Genomic DNA, 24,491 nt, shown 5'->3' on the forward strand with positions numbered 1-24,491 from the left:
CAAAAGCAAGGTTGTTTCATCTCCACACAGCCCATTTACCTCCACGTTTACTTCTAAGCGATGAATTTTTGTCTCCAGTACTGCAATCTTCTGCAGGAGGCTGTGGTAGTCATCTGTGTAGAGGGAAGGCATCTTGTTGCTAGTTAGCCTAGCGGTTAGCACCTTTCCAGGCTATTGAGGCTGTTCGGTGACCAGACGCTGTAATCAGGCTTTAGCTGTGTGTAGGCCACAGACACACGGAGCGCTGAAGATACGGTAACTATAAAAATGTTGCTGTTTCTGTTAAGAACGCTTTAGTCCTAATGATCTATAAGTGTCCAGAAGCTATCGCAGGTAAGCTCATATGGAAAAAAGGGAAAAAATAAGCATAAAAATCGATAAAAAACAATAAAAGAAGCAAAGCATTTAAAGAGCAACGAGAGGAAACGTCCACACTCACAAAAGGGGGGTCACACATATCAACTATATCTAGTTGATATAACCGAACTATGGCTTTAAACCTGTGACATTACAGCAAACTAACTTGTTTATCTTGCGCTAAATAGCGGAATATCAGTCTTTAACTAATATACTTAGTCTACCTCAATTTGTTTTGCATTTTTCACAATATGGCTAAGGAGCTTGGAAAGAAAAGCGTCTGGACTTCTTTAAGTTGCTTGAAGATGTTACACCTCTCATCAGGTGAGTGGGTGTTAAGGCGTCTGGGAGGTGATCTTAAAACTGTATTGGCGTCTGACAGTTGGTGTCGTAAACCACCGCCTCTGTTCAAAGATGGTCGCTCACAGTGGACATAAATGGCTTCTTTCACTCCTCTTTCAAACCATCTTTCTTCTCTGTCCCAAATGTGAACACTGGTGTCCTCGAAGGAGTGGCCTTTGTCCTTTAGATGTAGATGGACAGCTGAGTCTTGAGGTGGCTCTTCTATGTTGTGACATGCGTTTATGAAGTGGCTGTTTGGTCTCTCCAATGTAGAGGTCTAGGCATTTCTCACTACACTGTACAGCATATACTACATTGTTAAGATTGTGTTTAGGAGTTTTGTGTTTGGGATGAACCAGTTTTTGTCTGAGTGTGTTGCTGGGTCTGAAGTAAACTGTGATGTCGTGCTTGGAGAAGACTCTCCTGAGTTTTTCTGATAAAACGGTTACATAGGGGATGACAATGTTGTTGCGTTTGTCTTTCTTATCCTCCCTAGTTGGTCTCTGATCTTCTTTTCTGTGCATCTTTGCTTACTTGATGAAAGCCCAATTAGGATAATCACATGTTTTAAGAGCTTCCTTTACATGTGTGTATTTCTTCTTTTTCCCTTCAGGTTTAGAGGGAACTTTTTCTTACATTTCAAAGCAGGAAATCACTTGTTTTCCAAGCGATTCTAGTGATTGTAGATAAATGGGGAAGCCCTCTACCATTTTTTGCACTAATTTTAGTTACACTTTTTAAGGTAAATACAATTACTTGAGTGTCATAAAGTGTTGCATTTGATTTGTTGACTCATTACATTAGTGACGTGTCAATTTTAAGCACTTTCAAGCAGGTACACTATGTTGATGAAAGTATGGGGCCACACTTTCTTTCTGAATTCAGGGGTTTTCAGTCCAGTTATCGCAGGTGCATAAAATTAAGCACCTAGTCATGCAGTCTGCTTTTACAAAGATTTGTGAAAGAATGAATGCTTTTAAAATCCAGTTTGAGACACAAGTGAGAAACAGAATGATTTGATAATCCATCTGGATAATTTTGTGTTCTGACAATAAGCACTTTCCGTTCTTGCTACAGTTCAACAGGTGAGGGGCAATTTTTATTGGTATATATATAAAGAAGAAACACACGAGGCATCATGCTATAACTATGTAATTAGAAATGGAACAGATATACTATTCATAGTGAAACACAGTTTCTTCAATATTTTCACACTGAAGTAAGCTCACATGTTGTAAATAAGAGAACAAGAATAAAATGCCAACACACCGTTTTTTATTTGTAAGACAAATATGTCAGTTTGAAAAAAATCAGAGAGACATGATTATCATCAGAAACAGGAAGTGCTTATCGCACTTTGGATTCATTTGCAGAGATGGTCACAGTAAGTTTAATGATGTTTTTTTTATAGATTGGCAGCAGAGCTCACTGCAGGTGTAATCACAGGTTGTCCTGCAGCACGTCTGATGTCCTGGACCCTGACCATCACGATAGTAGTACTCGGTACACATGTGGAGGCCTCAGACAAGGTACAGATCCCAGTCTTTACAGACACACCAAAGTCAAGAATAGGCTTAGTTACACAATTCCTTAAACCACTTGAAAAGTGTTTAGGGAGTGTTTGGTACTTTGTTCATATCTCACCCGTGTAAGGCGCCATGCACTGATGACCACATCCACTGAAGCAGCACTTCTCATTATCGGGGCAGTCACTATCATTAGAGCAAAATTCGCCACACATTATGTTATCGAAGCGTCTGTGAGGACACACTCCTGGTTTCACTGAAAAGAATAAGAAAACATTAAAGAAAAACTCTCCCTCTAGATGTGATCTCATTAGATAACCCATGTGTGACATGAATGCATGGCACCATACATAGGTGCCATGCATTCGTGAAATTTCGTGAAATGCATGGGTCCCTTTTTTCACGAGGGTCGCACATGGGTTAAGTGTGCAAGAATACTTTGCTCATCTCTCACCTATGTATGGTGCCATGCAATTACGTCCACATTTGGTAGAGCAGCACTTCTGTTTACCGGGACAGTCACTGTCATTGGAGCAAAGTTCACCACACAGTCCAACAGTCAGGTGCGTGCGAGGACATACTCCTGGCTTTGCTGATAGGAAAAATAAATTAGTACAAACAAAGAACTCCAACTAGAGAGTGCAGTAAATGTAGCCTAAATATTATTTTTAAACTACTTCTTATATTTTAAAATTTTAAAAAGATTTAATTAAATACACAGCCTCTTAAGAAGAAATCAAACATTGTGAGACGTACTGAGAACAGGAGGGACGCAGACTTCATAACCATTATAGACGCAGCATGTGTGGTCTCTAGGACAGTCATTACACCCCTTACGTGACAGAGCAAGATTAAGATGCGGTGGACATTCTGGTTTGGGAGGAGGCACTAAAGCAGAAAAGGACATAGATCAGCTGTGGTAAAGTGGTAAATGAGATAAGAGTTCTGATGCTGTGTGATTGCCAGTTTGGCTGTTTAATGAAACAAACCAAACATGCTCACCTCCGACAGGAGCCATGCACTCATTTCCACATCCATTGGGGCAGCACTTCTCGTTATTGGGACAGTCATAGTCATGAGAGCAAGATTCAATGAATTCTTCACAAAGTCCAAAGTTCCAGCGTTTGCGAGGACACACTCCTGGCTTTGCTGAAAGAAATGAGAAATCAAAAGTGACCAAGAACTCTAACCAGAGTGTGCGTTAGGTTGTCCCTCTGAAAAATCTTATTGAACCCTGCAGCAAATCAATCAAAATGTCTTGAGGTCGCCGGACACTGGTACCACGACCACCACCAGTAGGCAACAGGTGAAGTGTCTTGCCCAAGTACACAACGACCAAGACTGTCCGAGCTGGGGCTTGAACCGGCAACCATCAGATCACAGGACAAACTGCCAACTCTTGAGCCACAGTAGCCCGAGGCAGTGAGGCAAAAAAGGATATGGATCAGCTGTGGTAAATCAGGTGACAGCTGAGGTGACAAACATGCACATTTCAGAAAGAAACAATACTCAAAAGAAACTCACTTATTAAAACGTCAGGTTCAGGTTCCACCCTAGAAAAAGCCGTGCCAAAGTGCACCAATGCACAAAGTGCTGCAATCAATATACAAACTGTAGACGAGCTTTTGTCCATGTTCACCTCTTTTTTTTTTTAAAAAAGACTGTCCGCAACCACTGACTGAGCAGCCAGTTAAAGGATGATGGATCACTGTGCTTGTGGTCTTATATTCTGTCTGATAAGGTTTCATATCACACACATTTAGTTTTTTTATGTTCCTTGTTGCTCAAATGATGATACAAATTTTGTGTTTACATCTTAGTCAAACCACTAGGCAGTTTTCATTATCTTTATTATCCAGCATGACAACAACCACATAGTCATGGAGAAATTAACACCACTTTATCCCAATGTTAACTTTATTTTTATACTGTTGAACCTTGTTGGTAACCAAGATTTTTAAAAGTTCTTAGAAAGAGAACTGGACAACACAATCACAATATCTTTTGTTTCTTTATGTGCTTTGTATCCTTGTTTATTTTATTTTTATTTTTTCTGTTCCTGTGGTTCAGATAGGACCAGAATGTGCCTTTAGATAAGGAGGAGTCAACTCACTATGACATTCATATAACAAAATTATCCTTAGCTGTAAAGTGTTCTTTATCGTCTTTTTATTGTTGTTTTTTCTCCTTGTTCTTCCTCAGGGTTGTATAGATATCCCTCGTTTTTGTTCACCTCTTACTAGAATTCCATTCAGTCTCTAATAGTCTAAGTGATTTTGCTGTTTTTTTAGGATAACAAATTAATGCACTATATTTGATCACATTACCATCAATGCGTTTTAAGGTTTTTTTTCTTTCATTTCTTGCACAAACTTTTCTTCTTCTATTGTTGTTGATGATTCGTCTGTTTCTATGAGACATCAGAAACATCACTGCGTGAGGTCCATTCACCATGAGAGACGTGATAGGGACAACTTAGTGAGATAATATGAGTCTGCACAACTGTATTTTCCTTCTGCATGAGCATGAGGTGATACACAGTTTAGTCTGTATTAGATTTCAGATCACTCTGCTGGGAGACTGGACGGCCAGACTATCTGATTCGGTCCCCTGATTGTGATAAAGTGGTGCCAGCACACATAATCTACTGTACTCTGTCAGGATGTACAGTACCAGCCCAAAACACAATATGTTTGTACTACATGTAAGGTTTGAGTGTTTAAGCAGTTCTTTTATGGCATAAGAAATAGTCCAAAGTGATCAAAAGTGGGGAAACATTCCTAACAAAAACAAGTAAATGTACTTATGATGAGACAAATGAACACTTATAAATAATACTTTAAGTAATGTGGTGTTCACTAGTATAAAAGGCAGAGGTCAGGTCCATCGTCAGAAAAGCAGAACACTCTCTCATAACTTCACTGAGAAGAGCTGTTTCACTGAAATGAGCTCATTTTCACAAACGCTGTATTTGTGTAAAACAGCTGTACGCTGCACAGCTGTAACCTTTTCTAAACTCTTAAAAGTAAATGGTATTGTTTAAGGTTAGCTAAATGGTTTTTTGTTTGTTTGTTGTTTGTTTGTTTTTTGTTCTTTTTAAGTGAGTGGATATATAAGATTCTTAAAACAAGCAGATTCTAGTGGATCCTTGATTATATTGAGCACACAGAGTCAGATAGACTGAAACACATTTTTGAGCAAAGGTGCAGGTCAAATTTTGTGAGAACAGAAGGATGCTTTCATCCAGTCAGCTAACACTGAAAACTCAGGTAACCAAACAGGTAAAAAGCTGGAGTACAACAACGATAAACAAACAACAAGAAGGCTTTTACAGCCTAATTTGAAAGAATTGATACAGCTGGTTAAGAAGGAGTACATAATGTAAGGTTGCTGAATAAATACCTCAGGATTACCTCTGCTCTTTGAAGCCAGGTTTTAAAAAAAATAGGCGTCCCTCACATGTATTACTGAAATGTTGAAAAAAACTGTCATGGTTCTGGGTCAGTTCTGACCCAGCATTTTGAGTTCTCATGTTTTGGTTTGATTTTGTATTTTTGGTTATTGTCTTGATCTATTGTCAGGTGATGATGATGATGATATTTAGTATGTTCCAGCTTATTCTGGGTTAGGGTTAATTCTGCCCGTGTAAAGTCCATGTTTCTTAGTCTGCGTCTTTGTTTATTGGTTCCTGTTTTATTTTGAAAGATTATGTCTTATGTCAGTGTGTCCAGCTTCGCTCCCCTGTCTCGTTAGCCCTAACCTCTCCCAGCTGTGTCTCTCTCCTGTTTCCCATTCCCTGATTACTCCCCTGTGTATATTAGCCCTGTGTTTGCCTTTGCTCAGTGTCGTGTTGTACTCTCAGATTGTGCCTGTGTGTTTCTGTTCTCAGTATTCATTGTTCAGTTCGCGTTTTGTTTTCTGCCAGCAAGAAAGCTGAGGTTTTTGAGTTGTATTCAGCCTCCGAGTCCTGCATTTGGATCCTCGCCTCCGCCTGCCCGCACACAGAGCCCTGACAAAAACAAAACAAAAGTTCCTTTAAAGGATGGAGATGGATGTGTAAACGAGTTGATCTCCACAAGAGATCAACTTTTCAAAGAACACTTTAAACAGCGAGTACTGGCATTTATCCAGGGATAAAAGTTTAAAAACGGGCGCAAACGTTGACTTAAAAGGAAAGACTCATAACAAACTGTTATTAGTCAGGGAGGACAATACAACACAGCGCAGTAAAAAGGATCCTTATCCCTCATGTTAAAAAACATTGGCCAAAATGCATTAAAAAATTAACCATATTTTTAAATTCTTAAGATCAAAGGACCAAGTAGCAAGATTTTTTTTTTATAATTTCTTAAAACTTATGTTCTTTAGCGACTGTACATTTTTTTAATAACTAATGCTTTTGATAAAAATTAATGCTTTAAGCTGATAACCTGTATTTAAGAAAAGGAACAGTCTTCTGTAATGAAACAATTTAAGACAGGTCTACCAAGCAATCGGTTTTGTTCCCCCTAAACGATGAAAAAATCATTCAAGAATGCATTATGAGAGGTATTATATTAAGATGAGAAACAGAGTCAAATATTTACATCCAGTTTCAGTAAGGAGTTCTCATAAACATTACACACACAGGCAGTCCAGGAGAGCACAGGCTTGAGCCCTAATGAGCTTGTGTTCAGACATAGTGCGCATGGACCCTTGGCTGCATTAAAGGATAATGGGGTTGATTCAGAACCACTTAAAACCTTGGCTGTCATTGTGAATGGATTTAGACGCCAATTGTTTGTAGTTGGTTTTATGGCAAAAGGCACAGACTGGAATGAAGAGTGTGAATGATTGTGGCACACAACATCGTCAGTTTAATCCTGGGGATCAAGTTGTGGTGCCGTCTCCAATTGTGGGATCTCCATTTCAGGCCTGATATACAGACCTTCATATGGTCAGAGAAGCTTTCTGATCTGAACTATTTAGTTTCAACATCAAAATGGACAAAGTCAGTTCAGCTTTGTCTTATTAACAAACTCAAACTGTATCATATAAGTGACATCCACATCTGCTCAGTTGTTCCTTCAACCCCTGGCACTTCACTATTTTCCTGTGCTCCTTCTTTCTTTCTTTTTTTATTTTTAAATTCATCTGTAGTCCTTACCATCTCATGACCAGAGTTGGCAAAAGTACAGATATTCTGTACTTAAGTAGAATTACAGATGCTATTGTTAAAAAAAAACTACTAAAAAAAAACTACTCTAGTAAAAGTTGAAGTACCGATTAAGCTTCTTTACTCAAGTAAAAGTGAGAAAAGTACCAGCTGTCAAATGGACATGCCACATATCCTGGTGATTAATACATGAACAGAATTGCCTTTCATGCATTATTTTTCAGGCTCAAATTGGTTTGTTGTTTAAAGACAGGAAATGATAACTCGCGTCAAATGCATCAAACCAAAAGTAAAAAGCATGTTTTGAAAATGTAAGGAGAAAAGGCAAAAAATTGTCAGGAAAGAACTAAATTCAAATTCAAATTTCAAATTCAAATTTTATTTGTCACGTACACAGTCATACACAGTACGATATGCAGTGAAATGCTTAGACAACTGCTTGTGACCTAAAGAAAAAAAAAAGAAAAAGGAAAAGGCTATGAATAAGATAGGAAATAAATATGTAAAATTAAAAGGGGTAAATTTAACTAGGAAGGAATAAAATATAAAAAATTAAGGTTAAAAATGAAATAACTGTACAACACAAATTAGAATGAAGGGTAAATTTAACTGGGAAAGAATAAGATAAATATATAAATTAAAGTTGAAAATAAAATAACTGTACAACAAAATACACAATACACAGTATAGAACTATATAAGAATGTATGAAGAAATATAAATATGTATATATATATACACAATAACAGCAGCTGTACAACTGGTAATGAAGAATATAGTGACCAGTGTTGTGCAATCCACATTATGTCTTGTGCAGTGCAAATGTGCTTAAAGTGATTTAAGTGATGAAGTGAAAACAATGTCCAGTGTGTGTGTAAGAACTATATGTGTGGGTCAGTACTGTGTGGTGGTGTGATTGAGAGACCGTATCGCCTGCGGGAAGAAGCTCCTCCTCAGTCTCTCTGTGTTGGTCTTCAGGGAGCGGAATCGCTTTCCTGACCTCAACAGAGAGAACAGTCTGTTGTTGGGATGGCTGAGGTCCTTCACGATCTTCCTGGCCTTGGTCCAGCACCGCCTGCTGTAGATTGAGTGCAGGTCAGGGAGCTCGGAGCGGATGGTGCGCTCAGCTGACCGCACAACCCTCTGTAGAGCTCGTCTGTCCTGCATGGTGCTGTTCCCGAACCAGGTTAAGATGTTTCCCGTCAGGATGCTCTCTATGGTGCACGAGTAAAAGTTCTTGAGCACCTTGGAGGGCAGTTGGAAGTCTCTCAAGCGTCTGAGGTGGTAGAGACGCTGACGGGCCTTTTTCACCACGGTGTTGATGTGACAGGACCATGACAGGTCCTGCGTGATGTGAACTCTGAGGTATTTGAAGCTGTCCACTCTCTCCACTGGGCACTCGTTGATGACGGGGGTCTGGTAGTTCCTCTCCTGCTTAGTGCTGAAGTCCACTATCAGCTCCTTTGTTTTACTGACGTTTACTACTCGAATAAAGTACAGATACAGTCATGTCCTCATGTCAAATCTATAATCCAAGTTTTAACAGTGCTTTAGTTTTCACATAGTCAGGTTACACTTTCAAAAACCGTCCCTGGGTCGGGGGTTTAATGGTGATTCGTGGAGCAGGCTTGCTGTGTTCCAGTGGTTTGGAGAGGCATCTGGTCACCACCACTTCAAAGAACTTTTCTCTTTTTCTTACATTTCAAAGCAGGAAATCACTTGTTTTCCAAGTGATTCTAGTGATTGTAGATAAAAGGGGAAGCCCTTTACCATTTTTTGCACTAATTTTAGTTACACTTTTTAAGGTAAATACAATTACTTGAGTGTCATAAAGTGTTGCATTTGATTTGTTGACTCATTACATTAGTGACGTGTCAATTTTAAGCACTTTCAAGCAGGTACACTATGTTGATGAAAGTATGGGGCCACACTTTCTTTCTGAATTCAGGGGTTTTCAGTCCAGTTATTGCAGGTGCATAAAATTAAGCACCTAGTCATGCAGTCTGCTTTTACAAAGATTTGTGAAAGAATGAATGCTTTTAAAATCCAGTTTGAGACACAAGTGAGAAACAGAATGTTTTGATAATCCATCTGGATAATTTTGTGCTCTGACAATAAGCACTTTCCGTTCTTGCTACATTTCAACAGGTGAGGGGCAATTTTTATTGGTATATAATTAAAGAAGAAACACACGAGGCATCATGCTATAACTATGTAATTAGAAATGGAACAGATATACTATTCATAGTGAAACACAGTTTCTTCAATATTTTCACACTGAAGTAAGCTCGCATGTTGTAAATAAGAGAACAAGAATAAAATGCCAACACACCGTTTTTTATTTGTAAGACAAATATGTCAGTTTGAAAAAAATCAGAGAGACATGATTATCATCAGAAACAGGAAGTGCTTATCGCACTAAAGAAGAAAAAAGTGATTTGGACTCATTTGCAGAGATGGTCACAGTAAGTTTAATGATGTTTTTTTATAGATTGGCAGCAGAGCTCACTGCAGGTGATCACAGGTTGTCCTGCAGCACGTCTGATGTCCTGGACCCTGACCATCACGATAGTAGTACTCGGCACACATGTGGAGGCCTCAGACAAGGTACCAGTCTTTACAGACACACCAAAGTCAAGAATAGGCTTAGTTACACAATTCCTTAAACCACTTGAAAAGTGTTTAGGGAGTGTTTGGTACTTTGTTCATATCTCACCCGTGTAAGGCGCCATGCACTGATGACCACATCCACTGAAGCAGCACTTCTCATTATTGGGGCAGTCACTATCATTAGAGCAAAATTCGCCACACATTATGTTATCGAAGCGTCTGTGAGGACACACTCCTGGTTTCACTGAAAAGAATAAGAAAACATTAAAGAAAAACTCTCCCTCTAGATATGATCTCATTAGATTACTAAACCCTCAAATGAATTAATGACCATGAGGGTGTTTGCAGTACCGAAACAACCAGGTCATCATGAAGAAATGTAACACAACTTTCCTGGAAATAAACCACCTCTTGCCCTCTCAAGTTCCACGCAGTCCCAAGCAAATGTATATCAAATTATTTATTTTTTCATTTTTTTCTCAGTTTGATTCATTAACCCATGTGTGACCCTCGTAAAAAAAGGGACCCGTTTGGGTCTTAACCCACATGGGTTAAGTGTGCAAGAATACTTTGCTCATCTCTCACCTATGTATGGTGCCATGCATTTACGTCCACATCTGGTAAAGCAGCACTTCTGTTTACCGGGACAGTCACTGTCATTAGAGCAAGATTCAACACACAGTCCAACAGTCAGGTGCCTGCGAGGACACACTCCTGGCTTTGCTGATAGGAAAAATAAATTAGTACAAACAAAGAACTCCAACTAGAGAGTGCAGTAAATGTAGCCTAAATGTTATTTTTAAAATACTTCTTATATTTTAAAAAGATTTAATTAAATACACAGCCTCTTAAGAAGAAATCAAACATTGTGAGACGTACTGAGAACAGGAGGGACGCAGACTTCATAACCATTATAGACGCAGCATGTGTGGTCTATAGGACAGTCATTACACCCCTTACGTGACAGAGCAAGATTAAGATGCGGTGGACATTCTGGTTTGGGAGGAGGCACTAAAGCAGAAAAGGACATAGATCAGCTGTGGTAAAGTGGTAAATGAGATAAGAGTTCTGATGCTGTGTGATTGCCAGTTTGGCTGTTTAATAAAACAAACCAAACATGCACATTTTAGTAATAAACAGTAAGCAGCAGATTATAAACTGAACATGTCTGAGGCAAAATAAACTTGCTTGTTAAAATATCTTCAAGTTAATTGCAAATATGTCTTTAAACGCTTAATTAGCTCCAGCCGTCTTTTCACTCATCCTCTTTCCCTGTCGTCTCAATGACATTTCTGTCTATTGACTCAAGATTTAATTTTCTTTTTCACCCTATCTGACTTCAAATTCGTGTCTTTCTGTTTTGCTCTGATTGTCACAGTGCTGGACCTCCATCTCATACTTTTTGTCCTATGTGCGTACACACACACACACACACACACACACACACACACACACACACACGTATGTATATACAACGTACATATTTAAAACTGACCTCTTGACCTCTCAAGTTTCATGAAGTTGCAAGTAAATGTTTTTTTATAGTTCAATTAAATAAGTCAGGTAGAGACATCCTTTGCAATCACTCTTTTTCTCTTCTTTCTATTGTAGATGATATAATAAATGAAATATCTTGCAGATAATTTTCACTTTGGAGTGATCTTTGCTACTTTGTTCATCTCTCACCTCCGACAGGAGCCATGCACTCACGTCCACATCCTTTGGGGCAGCACTTCCCTTTACCGCGACAGTCATAGTCATTGGAGCAAAATTCAATGCACAGTCCAACAGTCAGGTGCGTGCGAGGACATTCTCCTGGCTTTGCTGATAGGAAAAATAAATTAGTACAAACAAAGAACTCCAACTAGAGAGTGCAGTAAATGTAGCCTAAATATTATTTTTAAAATACTTCTTATATTTTAAAAAGATTTAATTAAATACACAGCCTCTTAAGAAGAAATCAAACATTGTGAGACGTACTGAGAACAGGAGGGACGCAGACTTCATAACCATTATAGACGCAGCATGTGTGGTCTCTAGGACAGTCATTACACCCCTTACGTGACAGAGCAAGATTAAGATGCGGTGGACATTCTGGTTTGGGAGGAGGCACTAAAGCAGAAAAGGACATAGATCAGCTGTGGTAAAGTGGTAAATGAGATAAGAGTTCTGATGCTGTGTGATTGCCAGTTTGGCTGTTTAATAAAACAAACCAAACATGCACATTTTAGTAATAAACAGTAAGCAGCAGATTATAAACTGAACATGTCTGAGGCAAAATAAACTTGCTTGTTAAAATATCTTCAAGTTAATTGCAAATATGTCTTTAAACGCTTAATTAGCTCCAGCCGTCTTTTCACTCATCCTCTTTCCCTGTCGTCTCAATGACATTTCTGTCTATTGACTCAAGATTTAATTTTCTTTTTCACCCTATCTGACTTCAAATTCGTGTCTTTCTGTTTTGCTCTGATTGTCACAGTGCTGGACCTCCATCTCATACTTTTTGTCCTATGTGTACACACACACACACACACACACACACACACACACACACACACACACACACATATATGTATGTATATACAACGTACATATTTAAAACTGACCTCTTGACCTGTCAAGTTTCATGAAGTTGCAAGTAAATGTTTTTTTATAGTTCAATTAAATAAGTCAGGTAGAGACATCCTTTGCAATCACTCTTTTTCTCTTCTTTCTATTGTAGATGATATAATAAATGAAATATCTTGCAGATAATTTTCACTTTGGAGTGATCTTTGCTACTTTGTTCATCTCTCACCTCCGACAGGAGCCATGCACTCACGTCCACATCCTTTGGGGCAGCACTTCTCTTTACCGCGACAGTCATAGTCATTGGAGCAAGATTCAACACACAGCCCAAAGTCCCAGCGTTTGCGAGGACACACTCCTGGCTTTGCTGAAAGAAATGAGAAATCAAAAGTGACCAAGAACTCTAACCAGAGTGTGCGTTAGGTTGTCCCTCTGAAAAATCTTATTGAACCCTGCAGCAAATGAATCAAAATGTCTTGAGGCCGCTGGCACCACCGGGCACTCTGACCACCACCAGTAGGCAACAGGTGAAGTGTCTTGCCCAAGTACACAACGACCAAGACTGTCCGAGCTGGGGCTTGAACTGGCAACCATCAGATCACAGGACAAACTTCCAACTCTTGAGCCACAGTAGCCCGAGGCAGTGAGGCAAAAAAGGATATGGATCAGCTGTGGTAAATCAGGTGACAGCTGAGGTGACAAACATGCACATTTCAGAAAGAAACAATACTCAAAAGAAACTCACTTATTAAAACGTCAGGTTTAGGTTTCACCTTAGAAAAAGCCGTGCCAAAGTGCACCAATGCACAAAGTGCTGCAATCAATATACAAACTGTAGACGAGCTTTTGTCCATGTTCACCTCTTTTTTTTTTAAAAAAAAGACTGTCCGCAACCACTGACTGAGCAGCCAGTTAAAGGATGATGGATCACTGTGCTTGTGGTCTTATATTCTGTCTGATAAGGTTTCATATCACACACATTTGGTTTTTTATGTTCCTTGTTGCTCAAATGATGATACAAATTTTGTGTTTACATCTTAGTCAAACCACTAGGCAGTTTTCATTATCTTTATTATCCAGCATGACAACAACCACATAGTCATGGAGAAATTAACACCACTTTATCCCAATGTTAACTTTATTTTTATACTGCTGAACCTTGTTGGTAACCAAGATTTTTAAAAGTTCTTAGAAAGAGAACTGGACAACACAATCACAATATCTTTTGTTTCTTTATGTGCTTTGTATCCTTGTTTATTTTATTTTTATTTTTTCTGTTCCTGTGGTTCAGATAGGACCAGAATGTGCCTTTAGATAAGGAGGAGTCAACTCACTATGACATTCATATAACAAAATTATCCTTAGCTGTAAAGTGTTCTTTATCGTCTTTTTATTGTTGTTTTTTCTCCTTGTTCTTCCTCAGGGGTGTATAGATATCCCTCGTTTTTGTTCACCTCTTACTAGAATTCCATTCAGTCTCTAATAGTCTAAGTGATTTTGCTGTTTTTTTAGGATAACAAATTAATGCACTATATTTGATCACATTACCATCAATGCGTTTTAAGGTTTTTTTTCTTTCATTTCTTGCACAAACTTTTCTTCTTCTATTGTTGTTGATGATTCGTCTGTTTCTATGAGACATCAGAAACATCACTGCGTGAGGTCCATTCACCATGAGAGACGTGATAGGGACAACTTAGTGAGATAATATGAGTCTGCACAACTGTATTTTCCTTCTGCATGAGCATGAGGTGATACACAGTTTAGTCTGTATTAGATTTCAGATCACTCTGCTGGGAGACTGGACGGCCAGACTATCTGATTCGGTCCCCTGATTGTGATAAAGTGGTGCCAGCACACATAATCTACTGTACTCTGTCAGGATGTACAGTACCAGCCCAAAACACAATATGTTTGTACTACATGTAAGGTTTGAGTGTTTAAGCAGTTCTTTTATGGCATAAGAAATAGTCCAAAGTGATCAAAAGTGGGGAAACATTCCTAACAAAAACAAGTAAATGTACTTATGATGAGACAAATGAACACTTATAAATAATACTTTAAGTAATGTGGTGTTCACTAGTATAAAAGGCAGAGGTCAGGTCCATCGTCAGAAAAGCAGAACACTCTCTCATAACTTCACTGAGAAGAGCTGTTTCACTGAAATGAGCTCATTTTCACAAACGCTGTATTTGTGTAAAACAGCTGTACGCTGCACAGCTGTAACCTTTTCTAAACTCTTAAAAGTAAATGGTCATGTTTAAGGTTAGCTAAATGGTTTTTTGTTTGTTTGTTTGTTCTTTTTAAGTGGGTGGATATATAAGATTCTTAAAACAAGCAGATTCTAGTGGATCCTTGATTATATTGAGCACACAGAGTCAGATAGACTGAAACACATTTTTGAGCAAAGGTGCAGGTCAAATTTTGTGAGAACAGAAGGATGCTTTCATCCAGTCAGCTAACACTGAAAACTCAGGTAACCAAACAGGTAAAAAGCTGGAGTACAACAACGATAAACAAACAACAAGAAGGCTTTTACAGCCTAATTTGAAAGAATTGATACAGCTGGTTAAGAAGGAGTACATAATGTAAGGTTGCTGAATAAATACCTCAGGATTACCTCTGCTCTTTGAAGCCAGGTTTTAAAAAAAATAGGCGTCCCTCACATGTATTACTGAAATGTTGAAAAAAACTGTCATGGTTCTGGGTCAGTTCTGATCCAGCATTTTGAGTTCTCATGTTTTGGTTTGATTTTGTATTTTTGGTTATTGTCTTGATCTATTGTCAGGTGATGATGATGATATTTAGTATGTTCCAGCTTATTCTGGGTTAGGTTTAATTCTGCCCGTGTAAAGTCCATGTTTCTTAGTCTGCGTCTTTGTTTATTGGTTCCTGTTTTATTTTGAAAGATTATGTCTTATGTCAGTGTGTCCAGCTTTGCTCCCCTGTCTCGTTAGCCCTAACCTCTCCCAGCTGTGTCTCTCTCCTGTTTCCCATTCCCTGATTACTCCCCTGTGTATATTAGCCCTGTGTTTGCCTTTGCTCAGTGTCGTGTTGTACTCTCAGATTGTGCTTGTGTGTTTCTGTTCTCAGTATTCATTGTTCAGTTCGCGTTTTGTTTTCTGCCAGCAAGAAAGCTGAGGTTTTTGAGTTGTATTCAGCCTCCGAGTCCTGCATTTGGATCCTCACCTCCGCCTGCCCGCACACAGAGCCCTGACAAAAACAAAACAAAAGTTCCTTTAAAGGATGGAGATGGATGTGTAAACGAGTTGATCTCCACAAGATATCAACTTTTCAAAGAACACTTTAAACAGCGAGTACTGGCATTTATCCAGGGATGAAAGTTTAAAAACGGGCGCAAACGTTGACTTAAAAGGAACGACTGATAACAAACTGTTATTAGTCAGGGAGGACAATACAACACAGCGCAGTAAAAAGGATCCTTAATCCTCACCTTAAAAAGCATAAGAAACTGTTACTAACAGTTATCTTTACAATTTATTGCACTATGTGTTTACATGTTGGATGATTTTGGCCAAAATGCATTAGAAATTGACGATATTTTTAAATTCTTAAGATCAAAGGACCAAGTAGCAAGATGTGTATATATATATATTTTTTATCATTTATTAAAACTTATCTTCTTTAGCGACTGTACATTTTTTAACTAATGCTTTTGATAAAAATTAATGCTTTAAGCTGATAACCTGTATTTGAGAAAAGGAACAGTCTTCTGTGGTGAAACAATTTAAGACAGGTCTACCAAGCAATCGGTTTTGTTCACCTTAAACGATGAAAAAATCATTCAAGAATGCATTATGAGAGGTATTATATTAAGATGAGAAACAGAGTCAAATATTTACATCCAGTTTCAGTAAGGAGTTCTCATAAACATTACACACACAGGCAGTCCAGGAGAGCACAGGCTTGAGCCCTAATGAGCTTGTGTTCAGACATAGTGCGCATGGACCCTTGGCTGCATTAAAGGATAATGGGGTTGATTCAGAACCACTTAAAACCTTGGCTGTCATTGTGAATAGGTTTAGATGCCAATTGTTTGTAGTTGGTTTTATGGCAAAAGGCACAGACTGGAATGAAGAGTGTGAATGATTGTGGCACACAACATCGTCAGTTTAATCCTGGGGATCAAGTTGTGGTGCCGTCTCCAATTGTGGGATCTCCATTTCAGGCCTGATATACAGACCTTCATATGGTCAGAAAAGCTTTCTGATCTGAACTATTTAGTTTCAACATCAAAATGGACAAAGTCAGTTCAGCTTTGTCTTATTAACAAACTCCAACTGTATCATATAAGTGACATCCACATCTGCTCAGTTGTTCCTTCAACCCCTGGCACTTCACTAGTTTCCTGTGCTCCTTCTTTCTTTCTTTTTTTATTTTTAAATTCATCTGTAGTCCTTACCATCTCATGACCAGAGTTGGCAAAAGTACAGATATTCTGTACTTAAGTAGAATTACAGATGCTATTGTTAAAAAAAAAACCTACTCCAGTAAAAGTTGAAGTACCGATTAAGCTTCTTTACTCAAGTAAAAGTGAGAAAGTACCAGCTGTCAAATGGACATGCCACATCTCCTGGTGATTAATACATGAAGAGAATTGCCTTTCATGCATTATTGTTCAGGCTCAAATTGGTTTGTTGGACAAAGTCAGTTCAGCTTTGTCTTATAAACAAACTCAAACTGTATCATATAAGTGACCAAAATTCTAGTCAGAGTGTTAAGGACATTGTGCACCCTGTTTTGTCTGTTTCTTAGTGGTTAAAGTATACCTGTTTGTTTGGTGATGTACCATTTTGCACTGACTGGGTTGAACATGATATTGATGTTGGAGATGTACAGCCAGTTAAGAAGTGATTCTATCGCAGGTCACTGGAAAAGCTTAAACAAATGGGTGCTGAAGTTTCTTTTATGCTCTGAAATGACATTGCTTTTCCATCTATCCTGGTGCCAAAGCCAGATAAAACATTTTGTATAGATTTAAAAGTCAATTCTGTAACAAACTCTTTTCTGTTCCCACGAATGGATGACTGTATTGACCAGGTTGGATCGGCCACATTTTCAAGTAAATTTGATTTGCTTAAAGGTTATTGGCAGGTGCCATTGTAGGCACGGGAACAGGAAATATCACCTTTCACCACCCCTTTAGTTCCTTATTCTCATAAAGTCATACCATTTGGTTTAAGAAATGCTCTGGCAGCATTTCAGTGATTAATGAATGAATGAATGCTTTATTGGCCATATGCAGGTTGCCCCACAGAGGAATAGGACCCTCTGTGGACGGTTACAGCTTTAGGAATAAAGCTGTAACCGGCTTAGAGGGTCACTGACAAGTAGGATGCTCATCTTCATCACATGCAAGCATTGTTTGATCAACTGGCTGATGCCAAGCTTACTATTAACTTGGCTAAATGTGAGTTTGCTAAGGTGATGGTGATCTATCTTGGCCGTGTGGTGTGACAAGGGCTTGTGGCCAATGTGACAGCAAAGGTTGCAACAATTGAGGAGCATCTTCCTTCAACAACAAAGAAGGAACTCCAAAGAGTTTGGGGTTTGGAGAGTTATTATAGAGGTTTGTTTTACTTTATTGATTTATTGATTTATATAGCACTCTCCACAATACTATAAAACAGATGAACATAAAACAGTACAGTCAAACTTACAGCAAAAATCTAATTAAAAGCTAGTCTAAATAAATTATTCTTAAGATGATGTTTAAAAGAATAAATACAATCCAGGCAACGTAAAGATGGAGGGAGAGAATTCCACAACCTGGGGGCCACCGCTCTAAAAGATCTATCACCTCTGGTTTTTTAAAACATGTTCGGGGCACTACCAACAGCCTTTGATTAGATGATCTCAGGCTGCAAGAGGGAGTGTGAGGCTCTAAAAGATCCTAAATGTAAACAGGACCGTCACAATTCAAAACTTTAAAAGTCAGTGAAGCCTGTGAACTTCAAGTTTAGTTGATTTCCAAAGGCGTTCTGCTTTCCTAAAGAGTCAAAGTAAAAACCTTTCCACTGTTGTATTCCCACTGACTGAGTTGTTGAAGTGTGCGTCCTGCATGACACATTGCCGCAGATCTCAAAATGGTGACGCGCGCCTAACAGTTTTATTACCAGCTCTCTCACTCTAGTCTAAACAACAGTGTCTCAGTAACTTTCCCCTAGAAGATGGTCCCCTGTTATCTACTTTTTCCCAGGCAAGCGTAGGTGAGAGTCTACAGCATTCTACGCCCCAAGGACATGTAGTCTAATGCCTTTATTTCAGGGCCGTGTCCACTTAATACTACACTATATGGTTATATGGCATTTTAGTTCATATAAAGCATAGAATTAAGGCACTTGAAATAATTTCATCTCAACAATGTCAGCTAGCGTTTGACAATGTAAAGCCTTTGTTGTGCTTCCCTCCTGTTTTAGCAGCTCCATATTTTGATAGTGCATTTACAATCCTGGTGGATGCCAACCAAGTGAGCACGGGGGCAGTCTTGCTGCCGTTTGTGACAATGTGTCATCAATTTTCTAAATAAATAGCCCCCAAAAGTTGGTTTTATTCATCTAGACAGAATGAACAGTATCATTCTCAGTCGGAGAAATGTTACGTCATTCAACCAATTGACTTCTTGACTTCGAGTGACTGAAATGAGAAACTTTCAGTCACTATGTAAACATACTGTTTACAAGTAGATTTGCTTCTCCCACTGAAAACGTTACGTCCAGATGAATAAAATCAAATTTTGGGGATTTCTTTACCTGGATAATTGAGCATGTAACAAGACTCATTTCTAAAGGTGTTATTGACATGAAATTCTCACCCGATGTCGTCAACAACCCATCCAATTCACACATGCAAAGACATCAACCCATATATGTCCATAAATTACATGTAATAATGAGAAATGACACAGGGGAGCATCCTTGCTGGAAATGTATTTAATACTTCATGCAAACGCCTTTCTTGGTGATGATAGCTTCAAGACGCCTCCTGTGTGGAGAAACTAGTCACATGCATTGCTCAGGTGGGATTTTAGGCAAATCGTCTACTGATAGATGACAGCAGATTTTCTTAAAATCAAGAATGTGTCATTACATTTTTCTATTCATCCTTCCTTTAGTTATAGGAAGCATGAAAAACAGCCCCACACTAGGATGTTCCCAACTCCAAACTGTTTGGGGTGAAATGCAGTGCTTTTTGAACTCCATGGTGTGTATTATGGTCTACAGAAATTTCTGTTTTGGGCTCATCTTACCACAGAATATTCTTCTTCCAATATTTCACAGGCTTGTCTAAAATGTTTTTCAGTAGACATTAAACATTCTTCAGCATGCCTGGCAGCAATGGAGTCTGGTGTGGCGAGTGTGCATACAGGGCATGGCCTGAATGCATGACCTATTGTCCTCACCACCAGGTGGAGAACATGTTTCAGTGTTTCTATCAGACTTTTATCTTATTTTTGGTTCTGTTTTTTTTGTATCTGTGTGTGCTTTTTAGCCCTTTACCAAAAATTTATTTTGCACTGATTTTAGTTACATTTTGAATGTTAAATACAAATATTTAAGCATCATAAACATTTGCATTTGATCTGTTGAACCTCACAGACTTTTGAAATCAGAGGCCTATTACAAATGTGTAGCAAATCAACAGGTGAGGGGCAATTTATATTGTTTTACATAAAGAAACAACACACAATGCATCATTCTATAACTCTTTTATTAGAAGTGGAACAGATATACTACTCATTGTGAAACACTGTTTCTTGAATACAGTGTTTTTACACTAAGGTAAGATTGCATGATGTAAATAAGAAAACAAGAAAATAATGCAAACAGACCGCTTTTTCTTTGTAAGAGACATGATTATCATCAGAAACAGAAAGTCTTAATAACGTTAACGAAAGAAAAAAGGGATTTCTAATCAGCAGAGCTCACCCTCACCCTGACCATCATGATAGTACTACTTGGCACACATGTGGAGGCCTCAAGTGACCACCGCTCGGGGGACTTTACAGATACACCAAAATAGAGAATATGATTTGTTACAAAATGCCTTTAACCACTTAAAAAGTGTTTAGGGAGTGTTAGCTACTTATCATTGTTCATATCTCACCCATGTAAGGCTCTATGCAATGACGACCACATTCACTGAAGCAGCACTTCTCATTATCGGGGCAGTCAATGTCATTAGAGCAAGATTCAGCACACCTTCTGTCATCCAACAGTCTGAGAGGACACACTCCCGGCTTCACTGAAAAAAATAAGAAAACATTAAAGACAAAGAACTTTAACCAGAGAGTGTTACACTTTCCCTCTGCAAAATATCCCATGAGGCTATTAAACCCCAGCAGTGATGGGAATAACAGCGTTACAAGTAACGGTGTTAGTAACGGCGTTACTTTTTTTAGTAACGAGTAATCTAACTAATTACTATTCCTATCGTTACAACGCCGTTACAGTTACTAACAAGAAAACGCGGTCCGTTACTATTTTTCAACAAGCAGACGGTTGAAGCTGTGTTCAGCTTACCGCATTTTATATCAATTGCACGGAAGTAGCTGACTACGTAAGTAATCTGGACGCTACAGCTTTAAGCAGCTGCGCGCGCTCCCGCGGACGGTAATCACAATCACTGTCTAGCACAACACCTGGAGCTAAGGGGGCAAAACAATTGCATGAGTGCTGCTGTTTGACTGAGGAAGAATAAAGTAGTCGTGGTGAGCCAATCACACGACCACTTAAAGACAAAGCAACAAGGTGATATATACCAGTTTTTAAATTGTGTCGATGGGCCACGTAAAACCAGAGTCATGATAAACAATATATACGCGGCGTTTTTTCCTCAATAGTTTCGTCACGTTTACTGTCTAAGGCACAGGTGTCGAACTCCAGGCCTCGGGGGCCGGTGTCCTGCAGGTTTTAGATGTGTCCTTGATCCAACACAGCTGATTTAAATGGCTAAATGACCTCCTCAACATGTCTTGCAGTTCTCCAGAGGCCTGGTAATGAACTCAGGTGTGATGACCCAGGGTGAGATCTAAAACCTGCAGGACACCGGCCCTCGAGGCCTGGAGTTCGACACCCCTGGTCTAAGGGCAGCGCTAGCAAGCACTCTCTGCTTATGAGCAAAAAAACAAACAAATTATTTTTTTGGAGTGGCACAAATAATTTGTGTGGCATCTTATTGAATGCAGAACAGCTGATTGTTCTGTAAATAGTTTGAAATGGTTATTTGAAAAATCAAGGTAAAAGGTAAATGGATGCAAATAACTTTGTTGTTTGCAAAACTTGTGCATAGGATTTTAAAACTGACAATTTATATTTGCATTTAAAGTTATGAGATATGATTCATGTTTGTGGTTGTTACAGTAAAAAATATAACTTTTCTACTCTGATTTTATGTTTTTGTCTGATTTTAGATCAGTTGTGTTAATACAGTATGTCAAAATAAAAACATAACTGTAAATTCAGACACGTGAGGTTGTGCTAAAAAGAATAATACCAAACAAGACAAAGTAAATAGTTTTTAAAGGTAAAATGTCGAGGTAAAATCAAAAGTAGTTAAAAATGGCCAATTATACCCTGGACCCCAGAGGGTTAAACGTTTTTTTAAAGTAACGCAATAGTTACTTTTCAAGTAATTAATTACTTTTAGAATATTGTAACTCAGTTACTAACTCAGTTACTTTTTTGAAGAAGTAACTAGTAACTATAATTAATTACTTTTTAAAGTAACTTGCCCAACATTGAACCCCAGTGACCACGTGGTTGTTTGCAGCATCCAAACAACCGCATGGTCATAAAGAAGAACTACTTTTCACAACATGATCCACAACTCATCATCTTTTATCTTCTCTTTTTTCTTAAAAATTTCTTAAAATAAAAATACTGTAACTAAGTTACTGCTGTAACTTTTGAATTTCCCCAGTGTGGGATTAAATAAAGTGTATGTCGAGCTGTTTTATATGATGTGATACAAAAGATATGCTGTAAACAGTCACTTTGTTCATTTCTCACCTATGTAAGGTGCCATGCATTCATGTCCACATCCATTGGAGCAGCACTTCTTTTTATCAGTGCAGTCGCTGTCTTTAGAGCAAGATTCTACACATGGTCCAAAGGTTGGGGGATGCCCGAGAGGACACACTCCTGGCTTCACTGAAAGGAAAACAAAGTCAGTATAAAGATATTTGGAAATATGGACTTGAAGCTGTAAAGCCAGAAAGAAGTGTGATCAGCTGTAGGAAATGAGGTATGAAGTCTGTGATTTGTGATTAAAAAATGAACCAAAATCTTATCTAAGAGTGTGTGACAAATATGAAACATTTTATTGTCTTTTTAAGATGATGTGTACTCAGCACTGTCGTCTGATTCAATAATCATTTCTACCCTGCGACTCATTATTTAACTTTTTTTTCACCCTAGTGATCTTTAGTTCAAGTTCTTAGCTCTCTGTTTTGCCCTGATTCTGTTTCCCAGTGGGAGGCTACTGTACCTCATACTGGTGATGAGGTACCATCATGATTAAACTGTAGTTTTAAGTCAAATTTACAATTTATTCTTCATATACATGATACAGATGATATAATAAACAGATATCCTGTAGGTCATTTTCACTTTGGGGTGGTCTTTGCTGCTTTGTTGTTTTTTCACCTATATCTGGGACCATGCACTCATGTCCACATCCGTTGGAGCAGCACTTCTCACTATCGTGGCAGTCACTGTCTGTCGAGCAAGACTCAACACATGGTCCAAGGGCTGCGGGAAGCCTGTGAGGACACAATCCTGGCTTCACTGAAAGGAAAACAAAGTCAGTCAGAAAATATGGACTTGACGCTGTAAAGTGAGAAAGAAGTGTGATCAGCAGTAGGAAATGAGGTGTGAAGTCTGTGATTTGTGGTTGCCAAATTGGTTGCTGAACAGAAAGCAAATGAGAAAAAAATCTACATATTTAGATATAATACAAAGCTACTTTGTTCATTTCTCACCTATGACTGGAGCCATGCACTCATGTCCACATCCATTGGAGCAGCACTTCTCATTATCGTGGCAATCACTGTCTTTAGAGCAAGATTCGGTACAATCTGCATGTATGTAGTACCTGACAGGACACACTCCTGGCTTTGCTATTTAAAAAAAAACAAGAACATCCATTTAGACAAGGAGCTCTCGAAAATGCAAATGTGGCTTTTATTAGAAGAAACGTAATTTTTGTACTACTTCGAGTGCTTTTATTTAATGAGATTGTTCACACACACTCTTAAGAAGACATTAAACATTGTAACACGTACTGAAAACAGGAGGGACACAGACTTTTCCACCATCATAGTTACAGCATATTTGGTCTCTACAATAGTTGTCATTCCCATACATTACAGAGCAAGATTAAGGTGCCATGGGCATTCTCCTGATTTTAGAAACAATCAATAAGTAGACAGATTGCAAACAAAGACAAAGGAAACTCACCTGTCGAAATGCCACCTCTTCTCAAAGCATGTGCGTGAAAAACAGTGCCAAAGTGCGGAAATGCACAAAGTGCTACAATCAACACATAAACTGTAGATGACAGTTTGTCCATGTTCACCTCTTGCTCCAAAGATTGTGCACAACCACTGACTGAACAGGCCAGTTAAAGGATGCCAGATCCTTGTGTGTTTAGAGTTTTATTCTCTCTAATAAGGTGTCATATCAGGCACATTTAAGGTTGATTTTTTTGTTCTTTTTGCTCACATGATGATATGAGTCTTGTGTTTACATATTAGTAATGCAACAAGACAGACTTCAGTATCTTCTTTATCCAGCATGACGACAACCACATGGTCATAAAGAAGATTAACACCGCTTCAATGTTAACTTTTTTTCATAGCAATAGACCTTGTTGGCACCCAAGGTTTATCGTTTCTTGGAAATAACATATTTT

General features: G+C 38.5%; 3 protein-coding genes and 1 pseudogene across 3 annotated transcripts; all 4 read right to left on the minus strand.

The window, feature by feature from the left end:
• Positions 1–601: 601 nt before the first annotated feature.
• LOC147304988 (uncharacterized) lies at positions 602–2,210 on the minus strand (annotated as a pseudogene).
• LOC147304989 (WAP four-disulfide core domain protein 2-like) lies at positions 1,964–9,943 on the minus strand. The gene is made up of 6 exons (XM_086277904.1): positions 9,889–9,943; positions 3,228–3,374; positions 2,982–3,113; positions 2,680–2,817; positions 2,344–2,481; positions 1,964–2,242 (listed from the first exon to the last, which is right to left on the minus strand). Exons 1-6 carry the CDS (start codon positions 9,941–9,943, stop codon positions 2,220–2,222), a joined length of 633 nt encoding a protein of 210 aa, XP_086134030.1. The 3' UTR covers positions 1,964–2,219.
• Positions 9,743–13,087, minus strand: LOC147304990 (uncharacterized). The gene is made up of 7 exons (XM_086276478.1): positions 12,787–13,087; positions 11,970–12,101; positions 11,676–11,813; positions 10,869–11,000; positions 10,575–10,712; positions 10,096–10,233; positions 9,743–9,994 (listed from the first exon to the last, which is right to left on the minus strand). The coding sequence occupies exons 1-7, from the start codon at positions 12,800–12,802 to the stop codon at positions 9,978–9,980; spliced, it is 711 nt and encodes a 236-aa protein (XP_086132604.1). The 5' UTR covers positions 12,803–13,087; the 3' UTR covers positions 9,743–9,977.
• Positions 13,088–20,301: 7,214 nt separating this feature from the next.
• On the minus strand, positions 20,302–24,207 carry LOC147304991 (uncharacterized). Its single transcript, XM_086277795.1, has 5 exons — positions 24,038–24,207; positions 23,560–23,697; positions 23,225–23,365; positions 22,589–22,729; positions 20,302–20,822 (listed from the first exon to the last, which is right to left on the minus strand). Exons 1-5 carry the CDS (start codon positions 24,147–24,149, stop codon positions 20,674–20,676), a joined length of 681 nt encoding a protein of 226 aa, XP_086133921.1. The 5' UTR covers positions 24,150–24,207; the 3' UTR covers positions 20,302–20,673.
• Between the last annotated feature and the right edge of the window lie 284 nt (positions 24,208–24,491).

The sequence above is a fragment of the Aulonocara sp. 'chitande type north' Nkhata Bay genome, linkage group LG20, assembly GCF_057382095.1.
Source record: "Aulonocara sp. 'chitande type north' Nkhata Bay isolate Kocher_YH1m ecotype deep benthic linkage group LG20, A_spYH_male_GT1.1, whole genome shotgun sequence".
NCBI classification, from domain to species: Eukaryota; Metazoa; Chordata; class Actinopteri; order Cichliformes; family Cichlidae; genus Aulonocara; species Aulonocara sp. 'chitande type north' Nkhata Bay.

Bases quoted from the DNA above. Each gene is read 5' to 3' on its own strand.
- LOC147304989 (XM_086277904.1), bottom strand. From the start codon at position 9,943: ATGGTCAGGGTCCAGGACATCAGACGTGCTGCAGGACAACCTGTGATC. The intron at 3,114-3,227 runs GTGAGCATGTTT...TTTCTGCTTTAG, and splicing joins GTGCATGGCTCCTGTCGGAG to TGCCTCCTCCCAAACCAGAA. The intron at 2,482-2,679 runs GTGAGAGATGAG...TATTCTTTTCAG, and splicing joins TTGCATGGCACCATACATAG to TGAAACCAGGAGTGTGTCCT.
- LOC147304990 (XM_086276478.1), bottom strand. The intron at 11,814-11,969 runs GTACGTCTCACA...TTTTCCTATCAG, and splicing joins CTGCGTCCCTCCTGTTCTCA to CAAAGCCAGGAGAATGTCCT. The intron at 10,713-10,868 runs GTACGTCTCACA...TTTTCCTATCAG, and splicing joins CTGCGTCCCTCCTGTTCTCA to CAAAGCCAGGAGTGTGTCCT.
- LOC147304991 (XM_086277795.1), bottom strand. From the start codon at position 24,149: ATGGACAAACTGTCATCTACAGTTTATGTGTTGATTGTAGCACTTTGT. The intron at 23,698-24,037 runs GTGAGTTTCCTT...TTTTTTAAATAG, and splicing joins AAGAGGTGGCATTTCGACAG to CAAAGCCAGGAGTGTGTCCT. The intron at 23,366-23,559 runs GTGAGAAATGAA...TTTTCCTTTCAG, and splicing joins GTGCATGGCTCCAGTCATAG to TGAAGCCAGGATTGTGTCCT.